Raw genomic sequence first — 26,922 nt, 5'->3', positions numbered from 1 at the left:
TGCCTAACTGTGAGATACATGTCTAATACATATTATACAGGGTGCGATTTTTCAGGTGGGGATGCATGGGATTTCCCCCTTTCTGGTCTACATATCCCTGCCTCTGATGAATTATTTATCCCCGGTGGGGACAAAATGTATACCCCCTCAAAGTTATCAATGCTACTTCACCAATAGACCATCTTACTCCTAAAATAGAAGTATTTTAAACTAAGTAAAGCGCTGTAACCTGAACAGTCTAAAGTGCGATAACACAGTAAAATCCGAGCAGCAGTTACTGGTTGTATTTAGCCGTCTACAGAGCTCCGGGACGCCGGCTACCAGCGACACTTGTTCATCCTCCAATAGGTGACTCCGGGCCGGCTACAGGCACCGCCAGATGACGGTCCTTTTAGGGGCCGTGGTAGTGGAGTTTAGCCAGAAAAAGTTTGCGTCATGCGGCGATGATGAACGAAAGAGCGTTTCCTGGGTGAAAGTATTTAGTTTTCCCCGCGAAGTGAACTCTGCTCTCCGGCTTGAAAGCGCTGTGTTTTCTATTGAATATTGAGGTGCATTAATTAGGGTTTTGGCATGCCTGGTCGAGTGGCAGGGGGATTTAATTCTTGCATATTTTGTTGTGCATGATCAAAAACATCCCCCTGCTTTTCTCAACAAATCACACCCTGTGTGTGTGTATGTATATGTATTTATATATATATTTATACTTATTTATTTATTAGGGGTGTCATGATACCAAAAATGGAGTAGTCTGTGCTAATACCAGTAAAATAACACAATGCCGATTTCGATACCACGGTTAAAAAACTTTTTCTAAGATTCCATGTACTTGAACTTGAAACATGAACTTCTTTATTAAAAATATTTGAAAAATATCAAAATGTCATAACAAGACATACAAAACATGTGCAATAGAGCATAGAACAACATAATAAAGTGCAATTAATGGTCATAGTGCATCAACCATTCCAGTGAACAGGGGAGAGGCAAATCATTTTTTGATCCCGTTTGAATTGAGCCATGGATTACAAATTTGATGTTCATCAGTTTCACAGATAATTTTTCAACCGGAAAAAAACCGTAGGTTTGTCATATGTTCCACAACACATGTAACGTTATCTTACCTGATGTGTTTTATCCAGTGAAGTGTTTGCGGCAGATAACCGAAAGAACAAGCAAGATCCTCTGCTCATTTGAGTAACGTTACATCCCCGGTACGATACACACAGACATCGTAGCTTCAGCTAGACGTCGTCCATGCGACTTTGAAGTGTGTAGTCTTTCTAATTACGTATTTTCACAGTCTTATACTTCAACAGTTTAACAATAAACTGAGACTTTCTTGACTTGCGAAATTATCTTTTAAACCGATGAACATCCTGTGTGTATTTCATGGCTCGATTGAAACGGGATCAAAAAATAATTATTATCTCTCCATTGACTCTCGTTCATATTTTTTTTCGAAAGATATGTCCCATGGACCGGAAGTAGAAGGGCGTGACTTCAGCTCTCTATGCCATGTGTAGTTCCACTTGCTCGTGACTTGCTCCAACTTCTGAATGTAAGTATCGACTGGAACACTCTGAAGCGTGTACTGCCCCCATCAGTTCCAGAAGAGGCGCATCACCGATGCTAACACTGGCATCACGGTGCTTAAAAACAAAATGGGCACCGTCAGTGTTTTGTCATTTTAGAATGGAAAGGTATCGCAAGTATCGGTTCTCGAGACATCCCTAATATATATATATATTAAAAGCCATGAGTGAGATTGTATTGGTGGTCTGATTTAATATCTCCTCTGTGATGGATGAAACACATTATCAAAGGCGTGTAATGAACTTCCTGGTTTCCTATTTTGAGCGTAGTTTGAGGCTCTTGCTCATAGGCCTGTCAGTCTGACTCTCCTCCGATATTTTTCACACCTCTTCTTCCATAACTCTGGCAGCATAATACTCCATTGTTTGGTAACCCTCAGTTAATAAAAAGGGTATTGAAGGAGCTGTTCATCTTTTTAATACCACATGAGTTTTTTTTTGTATTAGGACTATTGAGCCTCGAGTCCAGATAACGTTCTAAGGAAATTGAAGGAGAAAGCACCTCTTGGGTTTAATTAAGACAAAGCTAAAGGATTACATGCATGAACTAAAGGACTGGTTTGTTAAATGGGTGTGCTTCAGTCATACTGGTCACTCTCAGAAAACATTGCTCTCATTGTCTTATTCTTTTTAGTCTTGTGGATGAATCTTTTATTTTATTATGAATTCTCCAATGCCCTGTGGGATAATTATCCAATGACCTCGCAAATGAACATGATCCTGCCATCCAGTTAAAAGGCTGGAGTCAGAGCTGGACCGAATATCTCCCTGGAATATGTAATTAGTCTCATGATCTTCAGTAGATGGGGCATACTATATATTGATTACAGCATATTTGAATCTTTACTCTTTTAGTAGGCTGTACAATCTGGATGGTTTACTGTGCAGTAGGGTTACTACGAATAATAATAGGGTAATATATAATAAGTATTGAAAAAACTAATTTTGTTTATTTTCAAAATGGAGACTTTTCACACATACTTCCATTTAAAATAATGGTTTCAAGTTTCACTTATAACTAAAAGTGCAGTAGGTAAGCCTTATAAAGGGCGTAACACTGTGACACCGTGAAACTGATATATTCTGAGAAAATCTCATACTGTTGCAACCCTTCCGTGCAGTCTCTGTTGGTCTGTTGAATATGAATTGCTGATTTATTAATTGGTTACTGTTGCTTTTTTTTTTTTATGGAGTTTACAAGTAGCTGCTCTCATCACAAACCATGGAGGAACTGCCTTTGTTATTCTGTAATTGCTGCTCGTATGTGCCTCATTAAAGATCTTCAAAAGTTAGTTTTAGAACATGTGGGTAAAAAACTGCGGTGGCCTTATTTAGACTGGTGGATGTTTGAATGTGTTATTGAATCACAGAAACGTGTTCATCTGCCTGCCTGGCGCCCACAGCTGACCCTATGGATTAGCTCCAGGAAACGGCACGCCAAGCTCCTCGTTATTAGTGCCGTTCTCCTTTCTTAGCACTGATTAAATAATGATTGTGCTGCAGAAAAACAAAGTTGGTTTCATGCTTCAGAGCTCAAAACTATTAAAAGTGAGCATCGGATGCAAAGAATGTGACACAAAGGAGGATGAGACGGACAGGTGCTTTCATCTGTGGCTTTTCCTTCAGGTGACACAACAAAGAGTCGGCACTTCTAACACTGTCCAGAGACATTGATATTGTCTTGCCTTTACGTTTACTGTGTGTGTGTGTGTGTGTGTGTGTGAGTGAAAATCTTCTCATATACACACACACACACACACACATCTAACATAACGCACATTAACATCACCCTAAACCCACTAGAAGTATCACTCCGTCCCTAAATAACTTGACAATAGTGAGGTTATATTGATTTCACTTTGGCTGGCCACGCATCTCTCCTACCAGACAGTCCAGTATACCATGTAAGAATAATATATCCCACTGGTTTGTTTAAATACTGAAATGTTGTTACTTAATTCTAACTCTTAAACATTTCTAAATTTAGGGAAGTCTCTGTCTGCTTTTCACATGACTGTGGTTGAGGAGATGAATAGATCTAAATAGACATACTGTACTATTTTTTTTTTTTTTTTTTTTTTTTTTTTTTTTTTTTTTGTGTGTGTGTGTGTGTGTGTGTGTGTGTGTGTGTGTGTGTGTGTGTGTGTGTGTGTGTGTGTGTGTGTGTGTGTGTGTGTGTGTCCACCTCTAAAAAGCTCTCTAAGAGAGAGAAACAGGTGCTATGTGCAGCTGGTGGTCAGAGATTACAGCCAACATCGTGACAGCATCTCACCCCGGGCCAGCGCTGTCGCCTTTCCCGCTGCTTAGAGACGTGGAATCTGGAGCCGAGTATAAACTGGACACAGCCCATGTGAATGGCCTGTTTTTTTTTGTTTTTTTTTTCTTCAAATGTATTTGCTCATTAACCAAAATACCATTCACGTTCACTGTTGCATGGGACTAGAGCGGTCTGACAGCTGCTGTGCTGAATTCATTGTCACCTGGAGCGTGACAGCAGGTTTTACTCACACGCTGTATATGTAAATACAGCTGGTCAAAACACGGGTGTACATTCATTCAGTGTTTCTTCTCAAACAACGCTCCTTTTGAATTCACTCCATGGTAAACAAGTGAATACTGGGAGCCGCACAGAAAAAGAATAAGTCTGGTGGTATTCTATATTTGTTTCTTTTTTGTCAACAAATCTAATTAAAAGACCAAAACCAGCAAAGAATAGAACGCATATCTGTGTCGAAACCCCGATATCTCTTATACCTCATCTCCATAGAGCTCCACTGTTGTCCGAAACCTTTTAAAAACACATCAATGAGCCACAGTGTTGCACTGGGTGGCACATTTCTTCATTACCACGAACACAGGCCCAGCGGTTCAGTGTTTTGAGCTGCCGTAAATACTCACTGGCACATTTGCAGCTGAAAATAGTTTTCTAAACAAATACACTATTCTGTCCGGATGAAGGAAATTAGATGGGTTTTTCAGCTTCACAAGCTTAATAAATAGTACCTTAAGATGAAAAGCTTTTTTAGTCATAAATGTATAATGTCATGAATTCCTAAAATTTGAAGTGGACCGCACCATGAGTTCCTTTTGTTGGATGATTCGTGCTTGCTTGAGGCTGGAAAATCCAGAGCCTGTTCTGGGTGAATGTACCAATTGTTTAGCAAGCTCTTCCCCCAGATGCACAGTCAGCCAGCCAGCGGAGAAATTTGGCAACATCGTCGGACTCGCCCCTAGCTTCCACCCTGCCCTTTCGAAAACAAAATGACCTTTTATCTGTGACAAATATTTAAAGGAAATCTAAACAGCAGGTGTTCCTAGATTAGACTTTAACAATGAAAACCTCGACTGGGTTGGCTCATGCTGACCATTCGCAATTTGGAGATAATGTTGCAGAATTAATTAGGGACACTTTAGGGTCCATTACTGCTCGGAGAGAATTGGTCTCAGAAGCCATCACTCTGCTGGTGCCTCGGTCCTAAGCCAGCCATCACAGCGATAGCCGGAATCTTTCATCTCAACGGACTTCAATCTAGGTGAAAATGTCTCCATTCATATGCAAATAGCTTGCAGAACATTCTGCCTTACACATCTCGCCTCAAAATTGTTACTTTCTTCTGCTCCATACTAAACTGGGCTAATGCATTGAATTGCTAATATGCCCAATGAATATATGAATAAATCCTTTTCAAAAGTCATCATTTCACTCCGTTGACCGGCTCCTGAGGATTCCAGATAAGATGGGGACGGTGGAAGATGACTGACAGTCTGATATCTGCCTGGTTGATAAACATTCCACACAGCTACCACAGTCAATAGTCTTGTAAATCAAGGAAATCTAAAAAATAGCTGTATATAATGCAATTGTAGTACTTCATCAGAGAATATGGTCAGGAAAACTTGACTCCATTCAAAATGAACGGAGTTTCATGTATAAAGTCTGACTATCAACAACCTACAGAGGTGGACGTGCACAGAGAATTGATGGCAGTAATTCAAAACAGAGCAATTCAATATTTCAATTACAAACGTTCACCTCTTGGCTGCCTTGAATTATTTCTCTCTCTGCCGCTGTCTGCTCTCTTTAGAGTTCCTGCAAGTGTGCACACCGGTTCATGTGTAAAGCTGTATTCATCTTGGGTAACCACAGTCAACAATTAGCTTTTTACAGTGCTTGGCAACACGCTTCGAATTCCAAGATATCTGATGCTATCTTGCACCCGGCGCAGCGCAAAGCCTGACGCAAGTCTCTTTGCTAGTTTAAGATCGATGCAGTTGTCAATTTCCCGTCCAGCGCCCGCGTCGTTTAAATAGCAAATGCACCTGCGCCCATCTTTGCGTCTAACAGGGAGGTGTGTTCAGGTGCATTCTTGGCGTATTGCTATCTTGAGGCAGCGGGAAGTGATCGCGCCATCGACCAACAAAAGCCTGGTCTAAAGTCAATAACGCAGCATTTTAACAGCACATTAGTAAAATGTGCCTAGGTTTATGCACAGCGTGCGCACACTATGCTTCTTACACACACACAGGGAAGCGCAGCAGCACACAAACATGCAAAAGATTACAAATAAAAATATTATGGTGCAAATCTGCCATCATCATAGCAATGCGCCAAGGTCCAAACGCACCTGGCTTTATAGGGAATGGGAGATGACACTCTGATTGGTTTATTGCATGTTACACCCAAAACACACCTATGAATTAATGAAGACACAAAGTACAAATCTTTTGAACCATGCGCCCGGCGCACGGACCCTTTTTTTCCGATGTCAAACTAGCAAAAGTGGTTTTCGACACGCCCTAAACGCACCTGCGCCAGGCGCTTCACGCCGTGCGCTTAGATCGTTAAAACAGGGCCCTATGTCTCCCATGGGAATAATATAAATCTAAATCACTGAATGACTTAGATGTTAATTCTTAGTTTCAAACAAACCATGTAAATCAACCTTAACTGCTGTGCAAATCACTGACCTAAAGATCAATATTTTACGTAATGCTCATTTAAACAAAGGGAGAAAGATTTAGATTCCCTCCTTAACTTATTCTTCTTCTTCTTCTTCAAAAAAAAAAAAAGATGCCTCTTTAAAGTAATGACTTGTTTATTGGAATCCTAGCAGTGTGTTTATAAGAATTATAAGAATAGCAGCAGCAATAAGAGTTGAACTAATCATTTTTTATTTGGTCCAGACGGGCACATCAGCCCAAAAAATAGCAAAGGGGCAGTACCTTGAGCCTTAAGAGCCACCATACAGGGCACATCCTGCATTTAAATGAAGCCACATTAAACATTCAAAGGATAAGTAAGAATTAATCTGAAAGATGATGCTTAATGAATATAACTAATGCACATACTTGACATTGTCATTACCATTTATTAAATTATACCATAATCTCCATTATCTCTGTGTGCTATAGATGCTTGCTTTAAATAGATAATTTACCGCACTGAACATTTCACTTCCATATTCCATTGGTCACAAAGTAATGAGGTTGTGAGCAGGGACCAATTTAAAAAAAACTCTCCTCAGTAGTGCTCTCAAATTAACAATACGGTTCTGGTTTATCCATCACTCATAGACCTTGTGTAGAAAATGTATTCTCAAGATAGTTTCCACATATACATATCGACTACATTTCAAATTCCAGGATTTTTTACGGTGCCGCCGGAGGTTCCGCCGGATGTCCCTCATTTTCAGCTGGATGTCCCTGAACTTCCGCTTTCTTTGTGTTGGCATTCTGAGCTCTGGTCAGTTCGGGAAACCTACCACCGACAATCAAATTATATTTATCTTTTTTTGAGTCAAATTTTCTTCACACACTCGACAGCCATTTTAATTCCAGAGCTCGCCTCCCTACGTGGACATGTTCCACCAAAACAAGTTCCTTCCCTATTTTGCAGAGGCACATTACCTGCGTCGGGCACATAGCGCCGCCCAAGACGATTGTGATTGGTTTAAAGAAATGGCAATAAACCAGAGCACGTTTTTATCCCATTCCCAGAATGTTGTGTGGACTAGCCAGACCCTCCTCCGCAGCGCTGTGGAGGAAGGTCTGGTTACCAACATGGCTCTTTCTCACTCACACAAGGTATTTTGATGTTACATGTAGGGTAGTGGTGATTGGCTCAGAGACTTTTGGCATGCTCTATTAGAGAATGTAGCTGCTTTAGCTCCCAGCAGAGCCATGAATACAAGATTTCCAAAATATGCTCTGAGCCATGGTGTGTCTCTAAAAATGTATTTCTTGTTCCCAGATGGTGCAGACCTGGAAAATTGCTTGATCATAAATCTGTTAAAGTGCTCATATTATGCTTTTGGGCCTTTTCCCTTTCCTTTATTGTTATATATCTTGTTTACAAAGTGAAAAAGCCCAAAGTCCACCCCAATGGGACTTACCATCTCCAACTGCTCCAAACAGCTCTGTTGTAGTCCAGCCTTTACTTCAGAGACAAACGTGCGTCACTTTGTAACACACGTTATAATGCTCGCCTAGCTGCTAGCGTCGCACGCCCTCATACTCTGCTTCTGACTGGCTAGTAGTCCTTACCTAGCTACTGCGCATGAGCGACTCCCAACAAAGATGGAACAGAAGTGAGATGCCTCACTCTGTAGCTAAAACAGAGATTTCAACACACAGGGTGAAAAGAGGAGCTGCAGCAATGTGCAGTACAACAAAAATATAGTGTTTCTTGAAAATTAAACCACGTAAACCTATTCTGATATAACCTGTAAATACAGTTATGAACCTGAAAATGAGCATAATAGGAGCACTTTAAGTTGCATATGGGAAAGAGGCTTATTTAAACACTTTTTAGACTATTTTCTGTCACATACAATCATAAAGTACATTGTAATCCTAAGCATTAGGAGCAGTGGACAGCTACACAGCAGCATCCACGGGGCAACTTGCGGTTCAGTGTCTTCCTCATGGACCCTTTGACATGCAGCTGGAGAAGCAATCTTGTGGTTGAATGACGACCCGCTCTACCTCTGAGCCACAGCTACCCATTTGCCTTAACAGTAAAATGAAAAAAAAAATGTGGCGATAACCTTTTAGATTTTCTTGTTTGCCGGCTTCAAAGGAGTTAATTGAGCCTACCTTCTAGCCCAGCGCAGATGGTACAGACTGGCCTGGCTAAGAGCAAAGAGAAACTGGGTCTGTGCTGAGCTCAATAAGGGAGATGGAAAAAGGGAGGGCCTGGAGCTGTGTGTTATGCTGAGGGCTAAAAAATAAATAAAAATAGTCTATAAAGAACGTACGGGGTATAATTGAATTGATACTGAGACTTGAAATCTAATAGTAGGATTATAAAATTTAAACTGGCAATAAGCAATATTTTCTGCTGATATTACATGTTTGGCTTTTCCCCCAGAAAAGTACTTTATTTAATAGGGATATGGGAAGTCCTCTGTAACAGTATTTAAACCATCAGACATTAAAAGTCTGCAGTGACTGACAATGACAATAATATTGATAGCAATACCTATACAGATTTATTGATACTTACAAGAGCAAAAGCGCAATGAATGGATTATATACTGTTTATCAGCTCTAAAGTATACAGCAATCTATAGCATGTCCCGCTAACTAGCTTACTACCTACCGTAAGTAGTAAGTGAGTGTGACTTCCGAGGCCAAGGAGTCAATTATTAACTAAATATATTAGTTTATAAAGGTTCATGGGTTTACAGGTTAAGTTTATGACTTGTCTAGAGTTTAGGCTGACATTAGTGGCTTCGCTCTGTCCTTTTTTGTGATTAACAATTTTTATTATGTTTTAAAACAAAACAAACTGCTCACAACATGAACACATTGCGCCCCCCAACCCCCGCCTCTCGGCCACTCATTATAACTTAAGACAAGATAAAATAATAACCATAATATTCAACACAACACAACAAAATAGACAACTTGGAAACCCAATAAACATATTATGTATATGTGATAAAACAATAAGCACATAGTATACGCCTCTCCACAGCGCACAGCTTCTTAGGAGCCCTCCAGAAACCTAAGTAATTTTTCCATTGTCTAGTGTTAACATTCAATCTTGCAATCTTCGTTTATATGACATTTTTTTCAAACGCCTCCTCCTTAGCCATCTCACAAGCCCACTCCTGGATTGACAGCTCCCATTCACTCCTCCATCCTCTTAAAAGAATCTATCTGGCTATCATTAAACTTTGTGTGGACCCAACTCTGTGTGTTTATCTATCCAGTTTAGGATTGACCCATCTCCTAGAACAAATGATCTTGGGCTGAATGGAACCTGGGTCCCTGCAATCAGACATAGGTTAGCATGTCCTTCTCTGTTCATTAGTGGATTTGGGTTTACACAGCAGCAACCCCAACAACGTTACATATAAGATAGCGTGATGTAATGAATCTTGTAACATTAAAGGTCCAGTGTGTAACGTGTTTAGTGCCCGTTCACAAACTTGTCCTTTTTCATGAATATTTACCACAACCCTCAATTCCAAGTATTCCTTTTGGCTTGAAATTTTACATTCGCATGAACTGGGCCAGACGCTCCATATTCATGCACCATCTTGAAATACGTTAGCCGTTAAGGGACATACAGGACATGCTGCTCCGCCTTTTGTGTTTTCGCTGTCACATGATAAACTCACAGGTTGCTGCTAATGTTGCTAATGGGTATCGTAGCTTCCCGGCCCCGGCAAGTTTGAAGAAGGAAATATGGAGGACCACGCGTATTCAAAATCCAAATTTCAGGAACAGGAGTCTTCTTCTTCGTCCAGAAAAAGAAAAAGGATATTGAAAAGAGCAAGAGACCGGCTTTTTGAAGCGTGAAGGCTACCGTAGCTGTAATACGTACTTTGAACTGTGTGGTGCGAGAGAGTTGATTGCGATATATGATCTTAACGCTAGATGGGAGAAATTCCCACACGTTGGACCTTTTAAACATGAAACATACAGCTTGGAAATACCAACAGAAAGTAAAGCTAAGAAAAAGCAAAATGGTAAGCTGTTGTGGTCTAACTGGTGGAAATGTGCTAATTGCTTCTAATTTAGAGTGGTAAATCTTCAATTATCATCTTAAAACTGCATAGCTAATGAAAAGTCTTTTCTTGAGTATAATCTGACACTTCATGAAGGAGCAGGAGCAGGTTTGATGAATTTCATCTGTGATGAGCTAATGAATGCGACAGAAGTAGGAACACTTTTGGCTTGGAGGAAACAGGAGAGACAGCGAGCCGAGTCAGACCTGGCACTCATTTTCAGCTCTCTGCTTGAGGGGAAACCATGAGCACAATTAAATAGATGGTGTTACATCTTGAGAGTTCCTCCTGTCACCACATGGAAAATTACCATTTTAACACCTCATTTACTTTGTTGTTCATTCTTAAAATGGTCTTTTTTCCCCCTTTAAATCAAGTGAATAAAATCCAACCGTGGAATGGGAAATCGTATGTTACCATAAGCATTTTCAGATTTCATGAATCTTTATGGTTTGTTTGTAATCAAGTCATTTGAATATAGCAGACAACGTCAAAGTAACTCATTGCATGATGAAAAATGTTAAACCATGCATCTGCACAGCTTCACGAACATCCATCTTCGTGGAAGCAAGGGATATTTTCTCTCCCTATTGGCATTTTTTTTTCTTTTTGTATGACTTTGAGGCTAAACAATTGAGAAAATGATGAGAAGATGAGAAGATGGGTGTTTTAGCGCTGCATCAGGGCCAGAGTGCTGTGTAAAACAGCTTTCTTTCTGGCGCCGACTGTAATGAGGAGACCTGTGCCTTGGTGGACAATTCAGTCCAGCTAAGGCCTTCTGTCTATAACAGAAATAGCAGGGGGCTGTTTAGCTTTTAATGCTTCACAGGATGGTCAAGTGCTACACTCGCAGCACTGGGGGACACTTTTTGTGGGCCAAAACAGCTGCTTAGGATTTATTCCTGAAGCACTTTGACAGCGGATAATGATGTGAACTTCTTGTCTTTTGTGAGGGTTACACAGCTTCTATGTTTACATGCGCACAAGAAGCAAGGTTATTGGGAGAAATTAAATCAGAGTGTGCGTTTACATGCAGGGGGTCGGTAATATGATTCCATCCCGACCCCCCTCCCAGAGCTTTAAACCAAGGCTGACATATTTTAAGTGTGTTACAAAGATGAGTAATGGTGTCAGGGCTCCAGACTAACTTTTTTCACTAGGAGCACATTGGCCCCCAACTGAAAATTTTAGGGGCGCAACTACAAAATTTAGGGGCACACACACCGTAAAACAACATGCTAACCAAATATTCACATTTATACTAATTTCCACTGTATTACTAATACACACTTTGATAATAGATGCAGAAATTACAATGTGATGTTTCAAATTTAGTTTCACATTTTATTTTGCATTTATGAAGATGCAACATAGAAGGTAAACCGACAGCACCATCGCTGTCATGACATTACAAATATTTAAAAAATACACCAGCTCTAGTCTCCAGTCTACTATTACAATGAATTCAACTTAAAATTAAACATGCATTGTTTAGGCTACTAAACTAAAATAAAAATAAAACCCTCCCTCTCTCCTCCCAAACCTGCCCTACAACCTCCAATTGAATAATTATTAATTTGTTACTCACTGTAACTTTTATTCTTGTATTTATATTATTCTTTTTTAGACTGTTTTATTTTCATCATGACGGTTTTTAATTGCTCTTTAATGTTTCATGTAAAGCACTTTAAATTGCCTTGTTGCTGAAAGGTGCTGTAGAAATCAAGCTGCCTGTCAGTCAGTGCCCAGGGACCGCGACCGCTTTCTCCTCGATATTAATATAAAATCGCAGCAAACGCGGTCTGTGTGATGTTTTGAAAAAATGTAAACTTGCAACCACTTTATTGGCATTTCCGTGACTAACTGTAACTTCAACAAAACTGCAGAGCGCGAATTTAGCTCCGGTCACCCGCACCTTCGTGTAGGTGTGTGTAACGCCGGAGCTCCCGCTCTCTGTCATGCGCAGAGGACAGATAAGCTTTGTGCTTACACGCTCTCAGGTACCGAAATTTCCACGTTTAAGTGTAAAAAAGGGGGCAAATTTACTGGTCGCACATGTGCGACTGAATGTAAAATTTAGTCGCACACTCTAAAATTTTGGTCGCAAAATGCGACCATTTGGTCGCAGTCTGGAGCCCTGGGTGTTTCCTGCTGCACTGCCTCTTTCATAGCCTACCTCAAGCCTTTGTCATGCACATACTGTGTTAAAAAAATCCACATAAATGTAGACAAGACAAAGAAATCACCTGTATCCGTTCGAAATCTAACTTGTGGAAACCAGATTTCTCTTTTCCCCGTGCAGGAAACCAGGGTTCTTGTTTACATGCTATTGAATAATTCAGGTTAAAGAAATAAAGGCAACAACAATATTTTTGTGCATCTTGTTAGTCATTTTGTATTTGAAGCCACAGAAGTAGTGTGTATTCCCTCTGGCCCACTTAGGCATTTTACTGATGGTGTATCCCTGTCATGCAAATTAGATCTCACCAACCGTTGGAGACTGCTGTAAAGCCACATTAAAGGATTCCGATGTTTTCAAGTCTATTTTAATAGAACACACACATACCATATGCACTGAATGCTGAGAATGGGATTGCCTGCTGTATTCATTCCCCCCCCATACTGACCATGAAACAATCCCCTATAACTCTCTCAACATACATATGGCACATTAGTTTTTAATGAATCCAAACCTATCCTTCTGAATTTCATGGTGTCATCAATCCATTAGTCTTGCATTGCCTTTCCTATCTCCACAGCGCTGTGTCAGTGTTGGAGTATGGTCTGGCTATACCACCTATCTATTCTGGGATAGAGGAACAGACGCTCTTGCTTGTTTGTATTTCTTTAACCCTTGTCTTGTCCTTTTGGATCCCGGTGACCCAAAGGACAAAACAAGGGTTAATACAGCATCTTAGTGCTCGTTTGTACAGCATTTTGGTCAGCTTAAACTGTGTTTAAATGTGTTCTAGAAATAAACTTTACTTACTTACTTTACAAGAAACAGGGTTTAGAGAGAAATTCTCTACAAAGTAAACGGAAGTACATAATCCTTGTGTTGTCCTTCGGGTCACTGGGACCCGAAGGACAACACAAGGGTTAAACCAATCACAACCGCCCTGGGTGGCGCTAAGCCCCCATAGCATGGATAGCGAGAGGGGAGGGTCATGCGCGTCAGCATGCGTCTCTCACATGCCGAATGTCAAGGCACTATCGCAGCCATGTACATCCGTTGAGCCAGACTATCCATCCATTGATGGTCTTAAAGCGGCGATATATCTTATTGCCAATATAGTTCAGGGCTTTCACCTTTAAAACAAGCAAACATGGGGGTGGCTGAGCTACGTTATGGTTAACAGTGCTAATCGGGGTTAGCTCACACTCACCGGTGCACCTTCGAGAGGGGGGGGGGGGTCACTGGAGAGTTTGCGTTAGCTTCCGCGACGGCAATGTCCTGACCACAATGGCTGGATGGTGTTATCAGCAATGCTAACAGCGCTAGCAGTGCTAATGGGGATTAGCTTACACTCACAGGTTGTGCATAAGCTTCCCCGACGACAACGTCCAGCCACCGTGAATCAGGACGGCGTTATCAGCGGTGTGACTTTATTCTCTAATCGGGACGCCATTACTCCACGACAAGGGTCTTCAGCGTTTTTTAAGCCAAGGACCCCCTAACGGAAAGAGAGATGGAACGGGGACCCCCTGCTACATACAGTATATTGTAGAAAATGAAGTTGCATATTAAACTGGGTCTACAATAACATGTAGGGAGGCCTAAAGCCTTCATACCTTTTGTTTGCATAGGCTATTAAAATAGCCTAATAATTGTTGGCATGATTTTATAAATCATGTTTTAATGTTAAACATACATGTGGCACAGTGAATCCTTAAAATGAACTATCTGTGGATGGCTAACTTAGTGACTACCTTACCTATAGGCCAGTATGCCTATTATCAGTGGGGATTTATATTTGCTAATAATATGTTGGATTCATGTTAAGACTTTAAAAAAAAAAAAAAATTAACAATAATAAAATTGAAAAAAATAAATAAATAACATTGAATTTGATTTGGAGGCCCCACTGCATTGACTCTGAGGACCCTCTAGGGGTCCTTGACCCCCTGTTGAAGATCCCTGCTCCACGATAACTTTAGATAGCAAATAGTTGTTTGCTGCTACATTAATGTTCAGAATTTTGGATATAGCCCATTCAAGCTAACACATAAAAGAGTAAAAACATATTTCCTTATTTGTCTGCAAGGCCGGATTTGCAGCAGACACATGATCTGTGTAATGACTGTGGTTGCCACAGTAATGTTCCTGTAATGGCTCTGACCCCTCTGGAGTCCCGTCCTGACCCTGACCTTTCTCAGCCACTTCCTGACAACACCACCAAAGTTGTGATGAATAAATAATGAGGTGATTTGTTTGAAAGTTGTTTCTGCCACAAACTTGTGTGTTTAAAAATGTCATTAGAGTTGCTCAGCGTGTCAGCATTTTATGCATGGGTACATGCCAGGCATCTATCTCAACAATCACATTAATCAACAGCTGAAAGATGCTGTGGGCTATTTTGAAAACCTACTTCATTTGCATAGCAGCGTGTCCGCATTTGTGGAGCTGAAACTTGGCTTCAACACCTTTTTTAGGAGTGATGTAATTCTCTTTCCCTGCCAGTGCAATTCTGCAATTAGAACAGTTTTGCTGTTGTTTTATAAATTCACATGCAGATTGTGCATTTAAATTGTTTAAATACATGTTTATCTTGTACTGAGATGCTTAATTCTGTCTTTCTGTCTTCTCCCATCTCTTCCTCTTTTTCTCCCTTCTGTCCTTGCTTGCTGCAGGTATGCATTGTGCAAAAGAGGGACACCGAGAAGATGTACGCCATGAAGTACATGAACAAACAGCAGTGCATAGAGAGAGATGAGGTCCGAAACGTCTTTAGAGAGCTTGAGATCCTACAGGAAATTGAACATGTTTTTTTAGTAAATCTCTGGTGACTATCCTATGTTTTTACACTTTCAATGTGGTCTGCACGGCCCGTGTCAGTCGCCTGCTTTGTCTGTCTGTGCATTTTGTATATGTACCCTCCCGATAGACGATAGAAGTGCATGCTCACTCTTAAAGGCAGGGTTGGTGATGTTGAAAAGCTAGCTAAGATTTGAAAGTAGCGTCTAGGGCTGGGCGATATGGCCTTAAAAAAAAAATCCCAGATTTAAAAAAAAAAAAAATCCGATTTAAGATTTAAATCGATTTTTTTCTCCCTCTACTTAAAATCAATCTGCAGATGACAAAGAAAATGTTCAAAACAAGTTTTATTTTGTTTTGACTCATACACACACGCACACACATGGGGCATGTATACCATTATGATTATTCATGCCAATTTTGTGGAAATATAGATTGGTTTGAGTTTTTTTTTTGGGGTGGGTAGCTATATATTCAACAACAACAAAACAGATGCGTGAGATAAAGCTGTTTTCACACAGACAGGTAATTCACTTCTCGTTCCTCGCTAAAAGTTCAAATCATTTTAACGTTATTGTGCAACCTTGCCCCTATTTTCACCTGTTGCTGAGTAACGTACGTTAACATCCCATGGTCTCTTGAATGTAGCATACCTGTAGCAAGCTCCTTCGTAGCGATAAAAACAAACGTCGAAGCGGAGCTCCGTGCTACAGAGCGGCGATTGCAAGTCAAGGGGGTAAGCTTCGCTTCAGAACTCGAACCTCCGATGGCGCCATTTTGTTGCTACAAAGCGATCACCTCTTGTTAGCATTCCACTGACCGACATTTTTTTTTTACGTCACTTGACTGCGAATAACTTTACATCTGAAGCGTTTAAAGACTCTATTTGTCCATTGTTTATTTCTAAAGAAACACGACAATGTATAAAAGGCTCCATTACCTTGTACCTCACGTTATGGCTCCCTAGCAGACGTTTTTGAAAAAATAGGCTAACGATTGTGTCATAACCAAGTGACTTACTGTCACACAGTAGAGGAATTACTGTATAGTACAGGAGAAGCTTGCAGGCAGTTTCGACTTACATTAGCTGTTTAGGTTTAATTACTAATGTTAACTAGCATGTTAGTTAGCAATAATTAGCCTGTGCCTATGTTATCTCCTTACATATACCTACACTCTCCGTCTCTGTAAGATTGGGAATGATTGAGATTTCTCTTGGCACAGCTACCAGAAGACTTACAACTTTCAGACACGTTGCTCACGTCACATTTACGTTGTCTCTGTCAGTTGGAGGCTGCGCAGTAAAGCTGGCCATCACCGGAAAAGTGCTTCTAATATCCTTCACTGGTCTCCGTCCAGAGCAACGGGGTCTATTGGTCCATTATATATATGTCAATGTTGCAAGTTGTTTAAGCCGCTACAGACCTCCGTCACAGCTCGGTTGTATCAGCGGCATTTAGTAGATGTGTTGAGCCGCAAAAGAGTTGCTCAACACCGCCTCTGGTGCCCCGCATGGTGCTCCTTCAGGTCAGCTGTAGCTGGTGGTTCAGTTACCGAGAATAGGTGACTCTCAGCCAGGGACAGTGCACCGCGAGCGGCCGGTCATTTCGGCGGAGATTACGGATAAGTACGTAATGAAACGACTGGTTAAGAAAATAATTCATGTTAGTCCCTGTCGCTGCCATGTTGTTTGTGTATCTCTATGGCAAACGCGCGGGGGGAGGGATGAGCCCGTTCGGAGCTACGGGAGCCCAGAGGGGAGCATCGGCAGATGTTAAGGAGAAAATCGATTTTTCGTTTACGAGCACCGCTGCGTTGCTGCTTCAGAGCAGAGCGGAGAAAGGGCCGCAGTTTTACTTCATGTCTCATTCACCGGTAAGCAGTGTTGGGAGTAACGGCGTTACGGAGTAATCTCATTAATTACTTTTCCCATCGCTGCAACGCCGTTATCGTTACTGAGAATGTAAAGTGGCGCGTTACTACAATTTGGTTGAATGAAGCGCGAGGTGTCAGGCTTTGGCTACACGTCAGCTGCCGGGAGAGAGCAGGGGTGGGGATGATGACACTGTTGCAAATGCGATGATGATTGGCTGGGTGGGCGGATGCCCTGCTCACGCTGTCTCACTGCACGCTCTGACTACCGCTAAACACAAGACAGCGACAATGGCGACGAGCCAGGGAAATTCAAAGGTAGCGTTCTCGAACTGGAAGTACCGGCACTACGTCTCGCTCATTGAAATTAAAGGCAAGAATGTTTATGTAACATGCACGCTATGCCCAGGAAAAATAATGTCACAGTTACATTGCTGAGTAACTATTTGCTGAGTTACTAACTCAGTTACTTTTTGGGAGAAGTAATTTGTAACTGTAACTAATTACTTTTTTAAAGTAAGATGACCAACACTGCCGGTAAGCAACAGCTAATATAATCATACTGAATGTTTAAAACAAACGTGACTGCTGTTAGGAATGCAGCGACAACGCACATTGAGCTCAGGCTCGTACGAGGTAGGGGTAGATTGCGTCCAGCATGGCAAGGTGGTGATGGCGCAGTGGATGTGACACGTACCTTTGGTGTGGGAGACCTGGGTTTGATTCCCAACCAATCAACCAATGTGTCCCTGAGCAAGACACTTAACCCCTAGTTCCTCCTGAGGCGTGCGACCTCTGACATATACAGCAATTGTAAGTCACTTTGGATAAAAGCGTCACCTAAATGACGTGTAAAGGAGGCATTTCGTTGGCCAAGTGGTCTGCGAGGCAGTGATTGGTGGGCGTTTTTTACAGGATTACACTAGCTACGGATGACAGATCTTTTTTGCTCCTTTTTCAGAGCCCATAACTTATTTATTACTGTCGGGGTGTACAGGCCATTTCAAACAATGTGTAAAAAAGCGTATATTGGAAGTAGTTACCAACCCTGCCTTCAAATCTGTTGCATCCTCTCAGTAAATATTGTGTTGCTAGTGTTGCATGCACTTTATTTTCTGCATTTGGCACTTAGTGGGGAAAGAAAGTTTTGTTAGTTTCATTAAGGCTTGAAACACAATTACAACTATTACTTTAGGAAACAATTTACACAGCAGAGATATTTTGGGATATTAATTTTTTTCTCCGAGCCCATGAAGCACACATTTGATAATTACTGTGGTTTGAAATGACCTTACTCTTCCCTCGAGTCTGATATGTGGGTGAATGGAGGCTGCTTTCATTATTCAACGCTCAACTCCGAGTGGGACACATTTCTAAATGTAATTGGGGACCTGGCGCGGCATTCATGGCATATTACACAAAGCACTTTAGCCCTCTGTAATTGGTGATGAAATGAACGATATTGCACATGTCTATCTTCTCTAAGCAATTGCTGCTTTGTTAGTCACACATTCCATGATGGATTGGTTATGTGTACTGTAGATAGCGAGTAGATGAATGAAGACAAATCCAAGCTCATTCCCTCAACAAGTTGTGAATGATTTAGGTTTAATCTACAGGATATTTTTGCCTGCTGATGAAGCCACTCTACTAGAACAAACTGGGGGCATTTTAATGAGCGTACAGTAGTAGGCCTGTGTATTTTTTTATAGTATAGTTCCCTGCAGGAGAGTATGGCTGCCAAAGCCTTCTGTGTTCTAGTTTCCCATGTGCTGCTCTGCTCTCTCTCTCTCTCTCTCATACTCTGCATCCAGCACTATTGCAAATGGCCATTAGTGACAAAGATGCTATCATTGTGGGAATGATAAGTTTCACACTTCACACCTCCTCTCTCTGCGTTCTAAAAGTCGGCTTCACAGAGATGCTCCATAAAGAGCCTGTCCGTCTCACTGGGAGCGTATACAGTAGAAAACACGAGCTCAGCCGCTTCCCTCATACACACGTTATAATGGTCACATACTCCGCAAACAGTCTTAGTTGCTCTGGATAATCCACATACTGTCATTTACATCCACAAGTAGATGCCATAAACATTAAAGGTTCAGTTCACGCTAATGCACCTCTAGTGATATCGATACATGCAGAGGATTTGTTTTTCATTTGCCAAGGATATGATATTTCTACTTCCACTCCAATACAAATTAAAATGACAATAGGAAAAATCCACCAGCAGTTAGTCTTAGTTACTCTCGGTAATCCACAAACTATAGTTTATAGTGGCAGTACCTTTTGGTGGAAAGTACTTCCTGTGATAACCGATCATTGTGAGGACCGAAATATATAATATGAAGTGACAGGGACACTTTTAACAAAAAAATGTAATGCTTTGATCACCACCAGCAGAATTCCATTCACTTCAATTGTTTGGAACTGTGTATGTACCAAAGCTTTCTGCAAGGCTATAGGTACATTAAGATTGGTACAAACTTAACTTAAAACTACATGAGCTTTGCTGCCTTATTGAGCATTGCTCTTGGCTCCTCAGTCGCTTAGAGTCAATAATATCATATGTTTCTGAATTATGCAATGTGCTCGGACCCCCTTATACTTGCAAGCAACTCTAGTTTTCTGTCTAGTTAGTTTGAATGGGGATGAACGGACCCTTCAAAGGGCCTTCAGACGGCTTTTCTTAACAGTAGTGTGCCGCTCCCCTCCCTCATCTTGCTCAGAGCTTGCCTGTTTGAATTTGGCTGGCCCTCTTAAAAAGCATAGGGTAGCTGTCAAATCTGCATAACACACAAAGCTTCATAGTGAGGGTTGCAGGGAGCAAAGGCACATCATCCTTAACAGGCTGTTATCACTGCCGTCACATTGTGCGACAAGAGAGGGACGGCATGTAAAAACAGCTGTGCGATAGTGTCTGAATGCAGCTGTTATTATATGAATCTGTCGGTGCAGCACACACAGGCCCTGAACTTGAGCAGCTGTGTTTATGTTGATGTTAGTAACAGTATCACCAGACTGGTCCCACACAAAGCCACCAGAGAGAGTGACAATGTGTATTTATAATACCCTTCATGGTACCCTCATTGTACAATCCTACAGTCAGAAGTTGACTGAAATTACAGTTTGGATTGGTTCCATCCTCATCAAGTAAATGGATTCATACAGGACTGCTCTTGAGATCATCTTCTGAGACTGAAGCTTTCCTGTGTTTAGCTTTCTCAGTGCACAGAAATGTATAATTGAAGGAAAGCTGTTACTTTTCCTCCTTAAGCTGGAGAGAGGAGAACACAGTGAGACATAAAGGAAATCAATTTATAGCTTGAGTCGATGGTAAGTTTGTTATTTCTGCCCCAGTTTATGCAGACACTCTCTGAGCATCTGTGCACGACAACATTGTTATGTTCTGCACCTGTATGCATCGCAGACGGCATCTCAGCCGGGCAGGTAATGAGATAGGACTGATGAGAACGCCACTTCATCTTCCCATCGTCTCCCTTACTGTACTGTATAACACCCGGGAGCCTAATTGGTTCACCGCGTGGGTATGTTGTTTAACCAATTCCCTCTAGATCAGACAGTTGCCAGTATCCATAGGCTTGTCAAATGTTGCGATTTCTGTCGCTTTTCAATTATGCACTAAAGTACATTATTAATGGATGTGCGATAGTCCAGCTGGGGGTTTTTGGGATCTGCCTATTCTTCCTAAAAAAAAAATAAAAAAAGATGCCAGTCACGAGAAATGACAGCTTTGATAAAGCTTCATAGGAGTATTTTTTTAATTGATGCAGTGCCAGGATGGAGCCAAAGAGACACTTGAAGAGAGAATGCGGGAAAACCCTCCAAACCGCTGTCAAAGGAAGTAATGATTCCTGCAATCAAAGAGGAGGGCATCGAGTAGAGAGGTGTGCACAAGACAGCGCTAAGTTATTGGTATTGATTTGTTTTGTCAAAAAAAAAAGATGTGCAGAGAATTTGTAAGGTTTTTCTGCAGCTCTAACACACAAAGACATACTTTCTTTCCTGATTTTGATTTCATTGAGACAACCTGAATTCCGCTGTGCTTTTGAACAGCTCCGTCCGTAGCTTTAGAGGAAATTCATTAGGATGCAACCTTGTGAAAGCCCACACTGAATCCCATCAGCGGGGTAAAGGCTGCCTTAAGCTGGGCAGATGTCAAGTTTACAGCCCACAATAATTGGTGCAACCATTCCCTCGCTGCAAAGATATGACGTGTAGGAGTCGAGGGTACACTGAATGGATTACTTCGGAGGAGGAAAAATTAACTATCATCTACTGTACGCATCAAAGCCACAAAAATCCTTGTAAGGATTTGTGACGCATGAGAAGACGCTGACTTCATCTTTCCCTCGCATATGTTTGAAACCTCAAAGTGCAGGGGTCATGTCTCCCGACCCAGAAGCAGAGAATAACCAGCATTGGGGGGCGTAGCAATGAATTTGATCCCCTGGTCGACAGAGTATAGTACATGATTATAAAAGCACTGCTTCGCCTTAAGCGTTACATCACAACAGATCACTCTCAAACAGCGTCACCCATTCTCCCTGAGGACCCAGAGATGCAGCAGTGAATCATGACCAAATGGATCGGTGTTGAGAATGGAGTCGCAGATCGGCAAGGGTAGCTAGGGTTGCTGCGGCGGCTGTTGTCAAAGAGTTAGAGCTCTGAACACATTCCCTTGGGATCGTCTTAAAGGATTTTAAAGGTTTCATAACCAAAATAGTGGTGAGTCATCGGAAGGAGTGGTATATGACTTTCCTCTTACTGTCCATCCCTTCATCAGAGACAGAAAACGAGCAAGAGGAGGGTTGAGGATGGATGTGCCGTGTCCTGCTCAGCCTCCATTAGGAATATTGATTTCAGGCCTGCATGGAACAAGGCCTTAGGAGACTGTGGAACAAATTAGCCTCTATACCCCCGGTCAGCAGTTATAACAAGCCCTGTGAGGGGGCTTAGTCTTAAATCATCCTCATAAAAGGTGAAATATGGGATCATTTCCAAAAGCACGGGAGTCTGCTTCTCTAATATAGCATTGTTTATCCACAGAACATTTTGCCCTGGATATGCAGCCTTGACGGACTTTAAGTGGAACTGCTACTGTTAAAGAAGAACTTTTTTGTAGGACATGGCTTTGAGAGTGCAACCTTATGAAAGCAGGCCAGTGGAGGTGTTGTGTCTTAAGGCGACTGGGTAATGGCCGCTAAGAGAAGAAGCAGCGTTCACTCACGCCATTGTAGCTGGAATCCTCAGAGGAGCCTGCGAGTGTCTTGTGATTGAGTCATGCAGCCAATTCCAGCCAGCCCGTCTCGATCATCAACTTTATGTAGGCCATTTAAACTTTGCAGACCAACTCGAGCCAACAGAATCACATACTCTTGTTTCTCTTTCGCTTTTGCCTCAAAACTGTCCTCCTCTCTCGCTTTTCCTTTCTCCTCCCTGCCTCCCTGGGCTCATTTGTCATTGTGGCCTGATTATTTCAGCCTGTTCCTTGTACTCCTTCCAGCCGGCTAACCTTCCTCTCTTAGTGGCTGGGACTGTCGCAGCCTAGTCCTGTCCTGGCCTTTCCACATGGCCTCCTCCTGGTTTTGGACAGTAACAGCTCTCCCTTGACGCAAGATTACTGCCAGGCATATACTCACACTCAATGGTTTGACCCGCAACTCCTCTGTGCTCACTTTAAAGCACCACTCAATACATTGTGCAAATTTTTCAGTATGAGGAGCAGCCGAGGGCACAAAAAATTAGATTAGTGGTAAAACATTTTGTGTAAAGCTCTGTGCCATAGTTAGTATTTAACAAAATAGTTAAATATTGACAATAGCTGAAATTACTAGGTTTTATGTGAAAGGTGTTTCTTAGTGACACAGAAAAAAAATCACTTGATTCTGCAGTTCCCATCAGCTCTACAGTATAAAATATTCCTTCAGCTCATTGTTTTAGGTTTACAGCCTACAACTTTACTGTTTTCAGGTTCAGTTTCACTGCTTTTATCAACCCACTGTATGCTATCTGCTCAGCACCAAACAGAGGACAGAGAAAGTTAGCAACTAGCTAGTGAACAAATGGAGCATTTAGCAGCTAAAGAGCCAAATATTTCCCTCAGGAGTTGGTGGAAACAAACATAGAACTAAAAGGAGTGTGAATAATTGGACTAACTTCTACTCAAGGCTACATCTTGCATCATATGGTAGAGAGAAACTAACAAGCAAAACCAGAAAGATGTATGTTACTTAGTACTAAGTAAACTTTGGCTAGTTCAAGATCGATTGATGCAGACACAGATGATTGCTGGACATGCTATTGTCTCTTCTTCCTAAAATCTTCTTTCACTCATTGTTTTGGGTTTACAGCCTGCAACTTACCTAGTACTAGCTAACTTTAGCTAGTTCAAGATCTCCCCGACATGTTCTACATTGAATGACTCTTCAGGAGATACAGAGCTACATTCTGCATCCGTTAAACGTGTTACAGAAGTAGCCATAATGTGATCTCTTCTTTTTCCATGATTGATGTAGACGCATATGATTTCTGGAAATGCAAAGATACAAGTCTGCAGCTGTCCACGGAAAGCAAAATTATGCCCAAGCTTACTGGACGGGTGAACTGAGACTCTGCTTGTAGGTTTTAAAGGTTAATGATCGGTTAACGAGGGTCTGCTATCGGTCATAAAAAAAATCTGAAATTAGCATCCATAGTCTCTGCCAAATGCTGACAAAATCATCAGCTTGAATGTAGATCACAACCTGTCACATTTCATCTCTCTCTTTCTACAGTATGTCATCACCAATGCATACTATTCACTTCAAGTAGATATTTCCTTAAATACCAGTGTCTGGAATTATTTTTTCTAACCTTAAGGGGCAGGATGAGGAGCCTGGATATCTGGAAAGAGAGTGGAACTGTCATTCCTTCGTAATAAAATGAGCCAGTTGAGGTGGTTCTGGCATCTGATTAGAATTCTTCCTTGACACCTTCCTTGTAAAGGTATTCCGGGCATGTCCATCTGGGAGGAGACCCAAGGGTGGACCCTGGCATGCTGGACACATTGTATATCTTATCTGGCCTAGGAACACCTTGGTATCCCCGAGGAACATGCTGGAGGAAGTGGCAAGAGAGCAGGAAGCGTGGACTACTTTGCTTAAGGCAAGAGTATGCTAGAAAGTTACTAGTTTGTACAACTTTATTGTCTGACCTCGACGAAAGGCAAAAGAAGGATGGGGTGAAAAGCTTGCCGTCATAGAGAGAGATGAGGCGCAATGAACCCTTCAAATGGGGATAAGGACACGGACTTTCTCTCCTCAAAAGCATTCATGGTGTTGGGCTTGGTTGTACCCATGAAAGGTTGTGAAAGTAGTTGCTTGAAGAAAAAAAAAAGGGAGCTTGACAGATACGATCAGACCCTGTATACTTTTACATATCTGGGCAATCGCTACATGAAGTGGGCATACTTTTTTTTAACGTAATTGTCTGAAACATACTGAACCCTTTTAACCTGCTGCCATCGTGACCAAGACCTGAATAAGTGCCAGAAAACAGATGAGGATCGATGGATGTCCTAAAATAATCTTTAAGTAAAATTTTGTGTCCTTGAACTAATATTGTACTTGTCACTTCCCCCTTGCTTTATTGTTCGAGTATTCCTTTCCACTCCCAGACAGCAGAAGAGCCTTTTATTGGATTTTAAGGACTGTCGAATTGGACCTTTGACAATTGACAATTGTTACATTGTGTTTATCTGTGTTCCCAAAAACAATTTGGGAAGAAAATAGTTTGTGTTCCCTTTCCTTCCCATCCTTGGCGAGGAGTTGACAAGGCTCGTCAGCGTCGGCGCTTTCATATGCTCCAGTTGTCGGCCCATATCTGACATCTCCTTGTCACCTCAGCAAAAGCGGGAAAGGGAATGACAACTAGCCTGAGCGGCTGAGTCTTTCTCTTAGGAGCCAAGATATTTCGGCAGTGGATTGGGAAGAGTGTTTTGTGGAAGACTTAGATAGCGAGTGCTGCCTCAGAGGAAAATCATCTGTCAACTAGATACTGGGAATCAGACCGTGACAATGAGGTGATAAAAAGGTGACAGTGAGGAATCCCTGCCAACGGCAACAACATCCCGGGGCCGGCCATCTGCTGAGGCTGCTCCGTGTTTTAACAGTGAGGCTGATCTTTGAAGGGTCGGGGCAGGTTGGTTTACTATGTCTGATGTAGGTGTCATTTCCTATTGAGTGCATGCAACAAGACTATCTTGTCACAGTGGGGACAGGGTGTCTGAGAATGAGCAAATGTGGGAGTCTTGTTCGAAAAAGTTTTTTGATGGTAATACAAAGCTATATGTGTTGTTTTTGTGTGTTCACTGAGTCAGTAGAGTGTGCTTTCTGCCCATTATCTATACCATCACATAAAAGTCTAGCCCATTTCATCATTTTATTAATCTACGCAGTGTTTGAGGAGAAGAGAAAGACCCAACAGTACTGCAAATGGGTTTTTTTCTTCAGTGGCAGAACCACCAATCTTTTGGGAGAGATGGAATGATTTTCCCTCTGCAGAAAACTCACATAGAGAGTGGCAGTAAATTGCACCTGAATAGGACCAATCAGAATGTCCCCGAGTGTTCAGGGCCAAGCCTGAAGATGCAGGGGGAACCTGCAGCTATAAAAAGAAGTAATATCGAGACTGTATCAGAGCTTTAATGGGAAAATAAAGAATTGGCTCAGTAGCAACCGCATTAAACCGAGTTTGATGGAAGAAACCACAAAGGCTCAGTTTGGTTTCCCGCCTCCTCTGTACATTGACATGGGGATATTATTAAGCTATGATTCTGCCTTTTTCTTAGATGAGAAATTAGGTTCTGTTCACCCATGTGGCTAAATGTTTTGTTCAGCGTCTGGGGCAGAAATTGTGGCGTGTTAAAAATCCCCACCCAGATCCCAGAGAGGCCGTGTTTTAATTTGATGTGCATGATTAGTAAGCCTGATTGACAAAAATGTTCAGCGGACCACGAGCAGCCTTCAATTGAGTCACATCATGCAAAGCTGGGCTGTTTTCAAGCTTTAACTCGACAGCCTCTTCCTCGCTTTTTGCATTTCCTTCAAAGAGATGGTATGTTATTCGGATAATGATGAGGGTTTCAATTACTGTCCAATGTGCATATTCAGAGCCTGCCAGGAAGCGCACATTCATACATAAATCAACTCAAGCATACATTGACATATATACATACGCATTTAAATCAAGGTTGCTGATTTAAAGGTATTTTTTGAGGTACAAGACAAGAGACAGATTCATAAATATGGCATTTTTTCTCCAAGGTTGCTCATATTTACGGTCTTTAAGTCTTTGTCCTTGTGTAGGTTTCTATAAAAATTGCATGTGTGTCTGCATATGCGTACCGTGTAACTGTTGCACATGTAATGTACTTTGTGTACTGCTTGCAAGAGCACACAAGCCC

General features: G+C 41.6%; 1 protein-coding gene across 1 annotated transcript in view; it reads left to right on the top strand.

Annotated features, from left to right (window-relative positions):
- LOC120547699 (serine/threonine-protein kinase 32C-like) overlaps positions 1-26,922 on the top strand; it is a 98,021-nt gene that overhangs the window by 48,533 nt on the left and 22,566 nt on the right. The window contains exon 3 of the mRNA XM_039783257.1: positions 15,461-15,612. Within this exon, the coding sequence (XP_039639191.1) occupies positions 15,461-15,612 (152 nt within the window). The remainder of the gene's footprint in view (positions 1-15,460; positions 15,613-26,922) is intronic.

The sequence above is a fragment of the Perca fluviatilis genome, chromosome 19 (assembly GCF_010015445.1).
Source record: "Perca fluviatilis chromosome 19, GENO_Pfluv_1.0, whole genome shotgun sequence".
Taxonomy (NCBI): domain Eukaryota; kingdom Metazoa; phylum Chordata; class Actinopteri; order Perciformes; family Percidae; genus Perca; species Perca fluviatilis.
The sequence above is the reverse complement of the archived record's forward strand: the minus strand, read 5'-3'. Positions and strand labels throughout refer to the sequence as shown.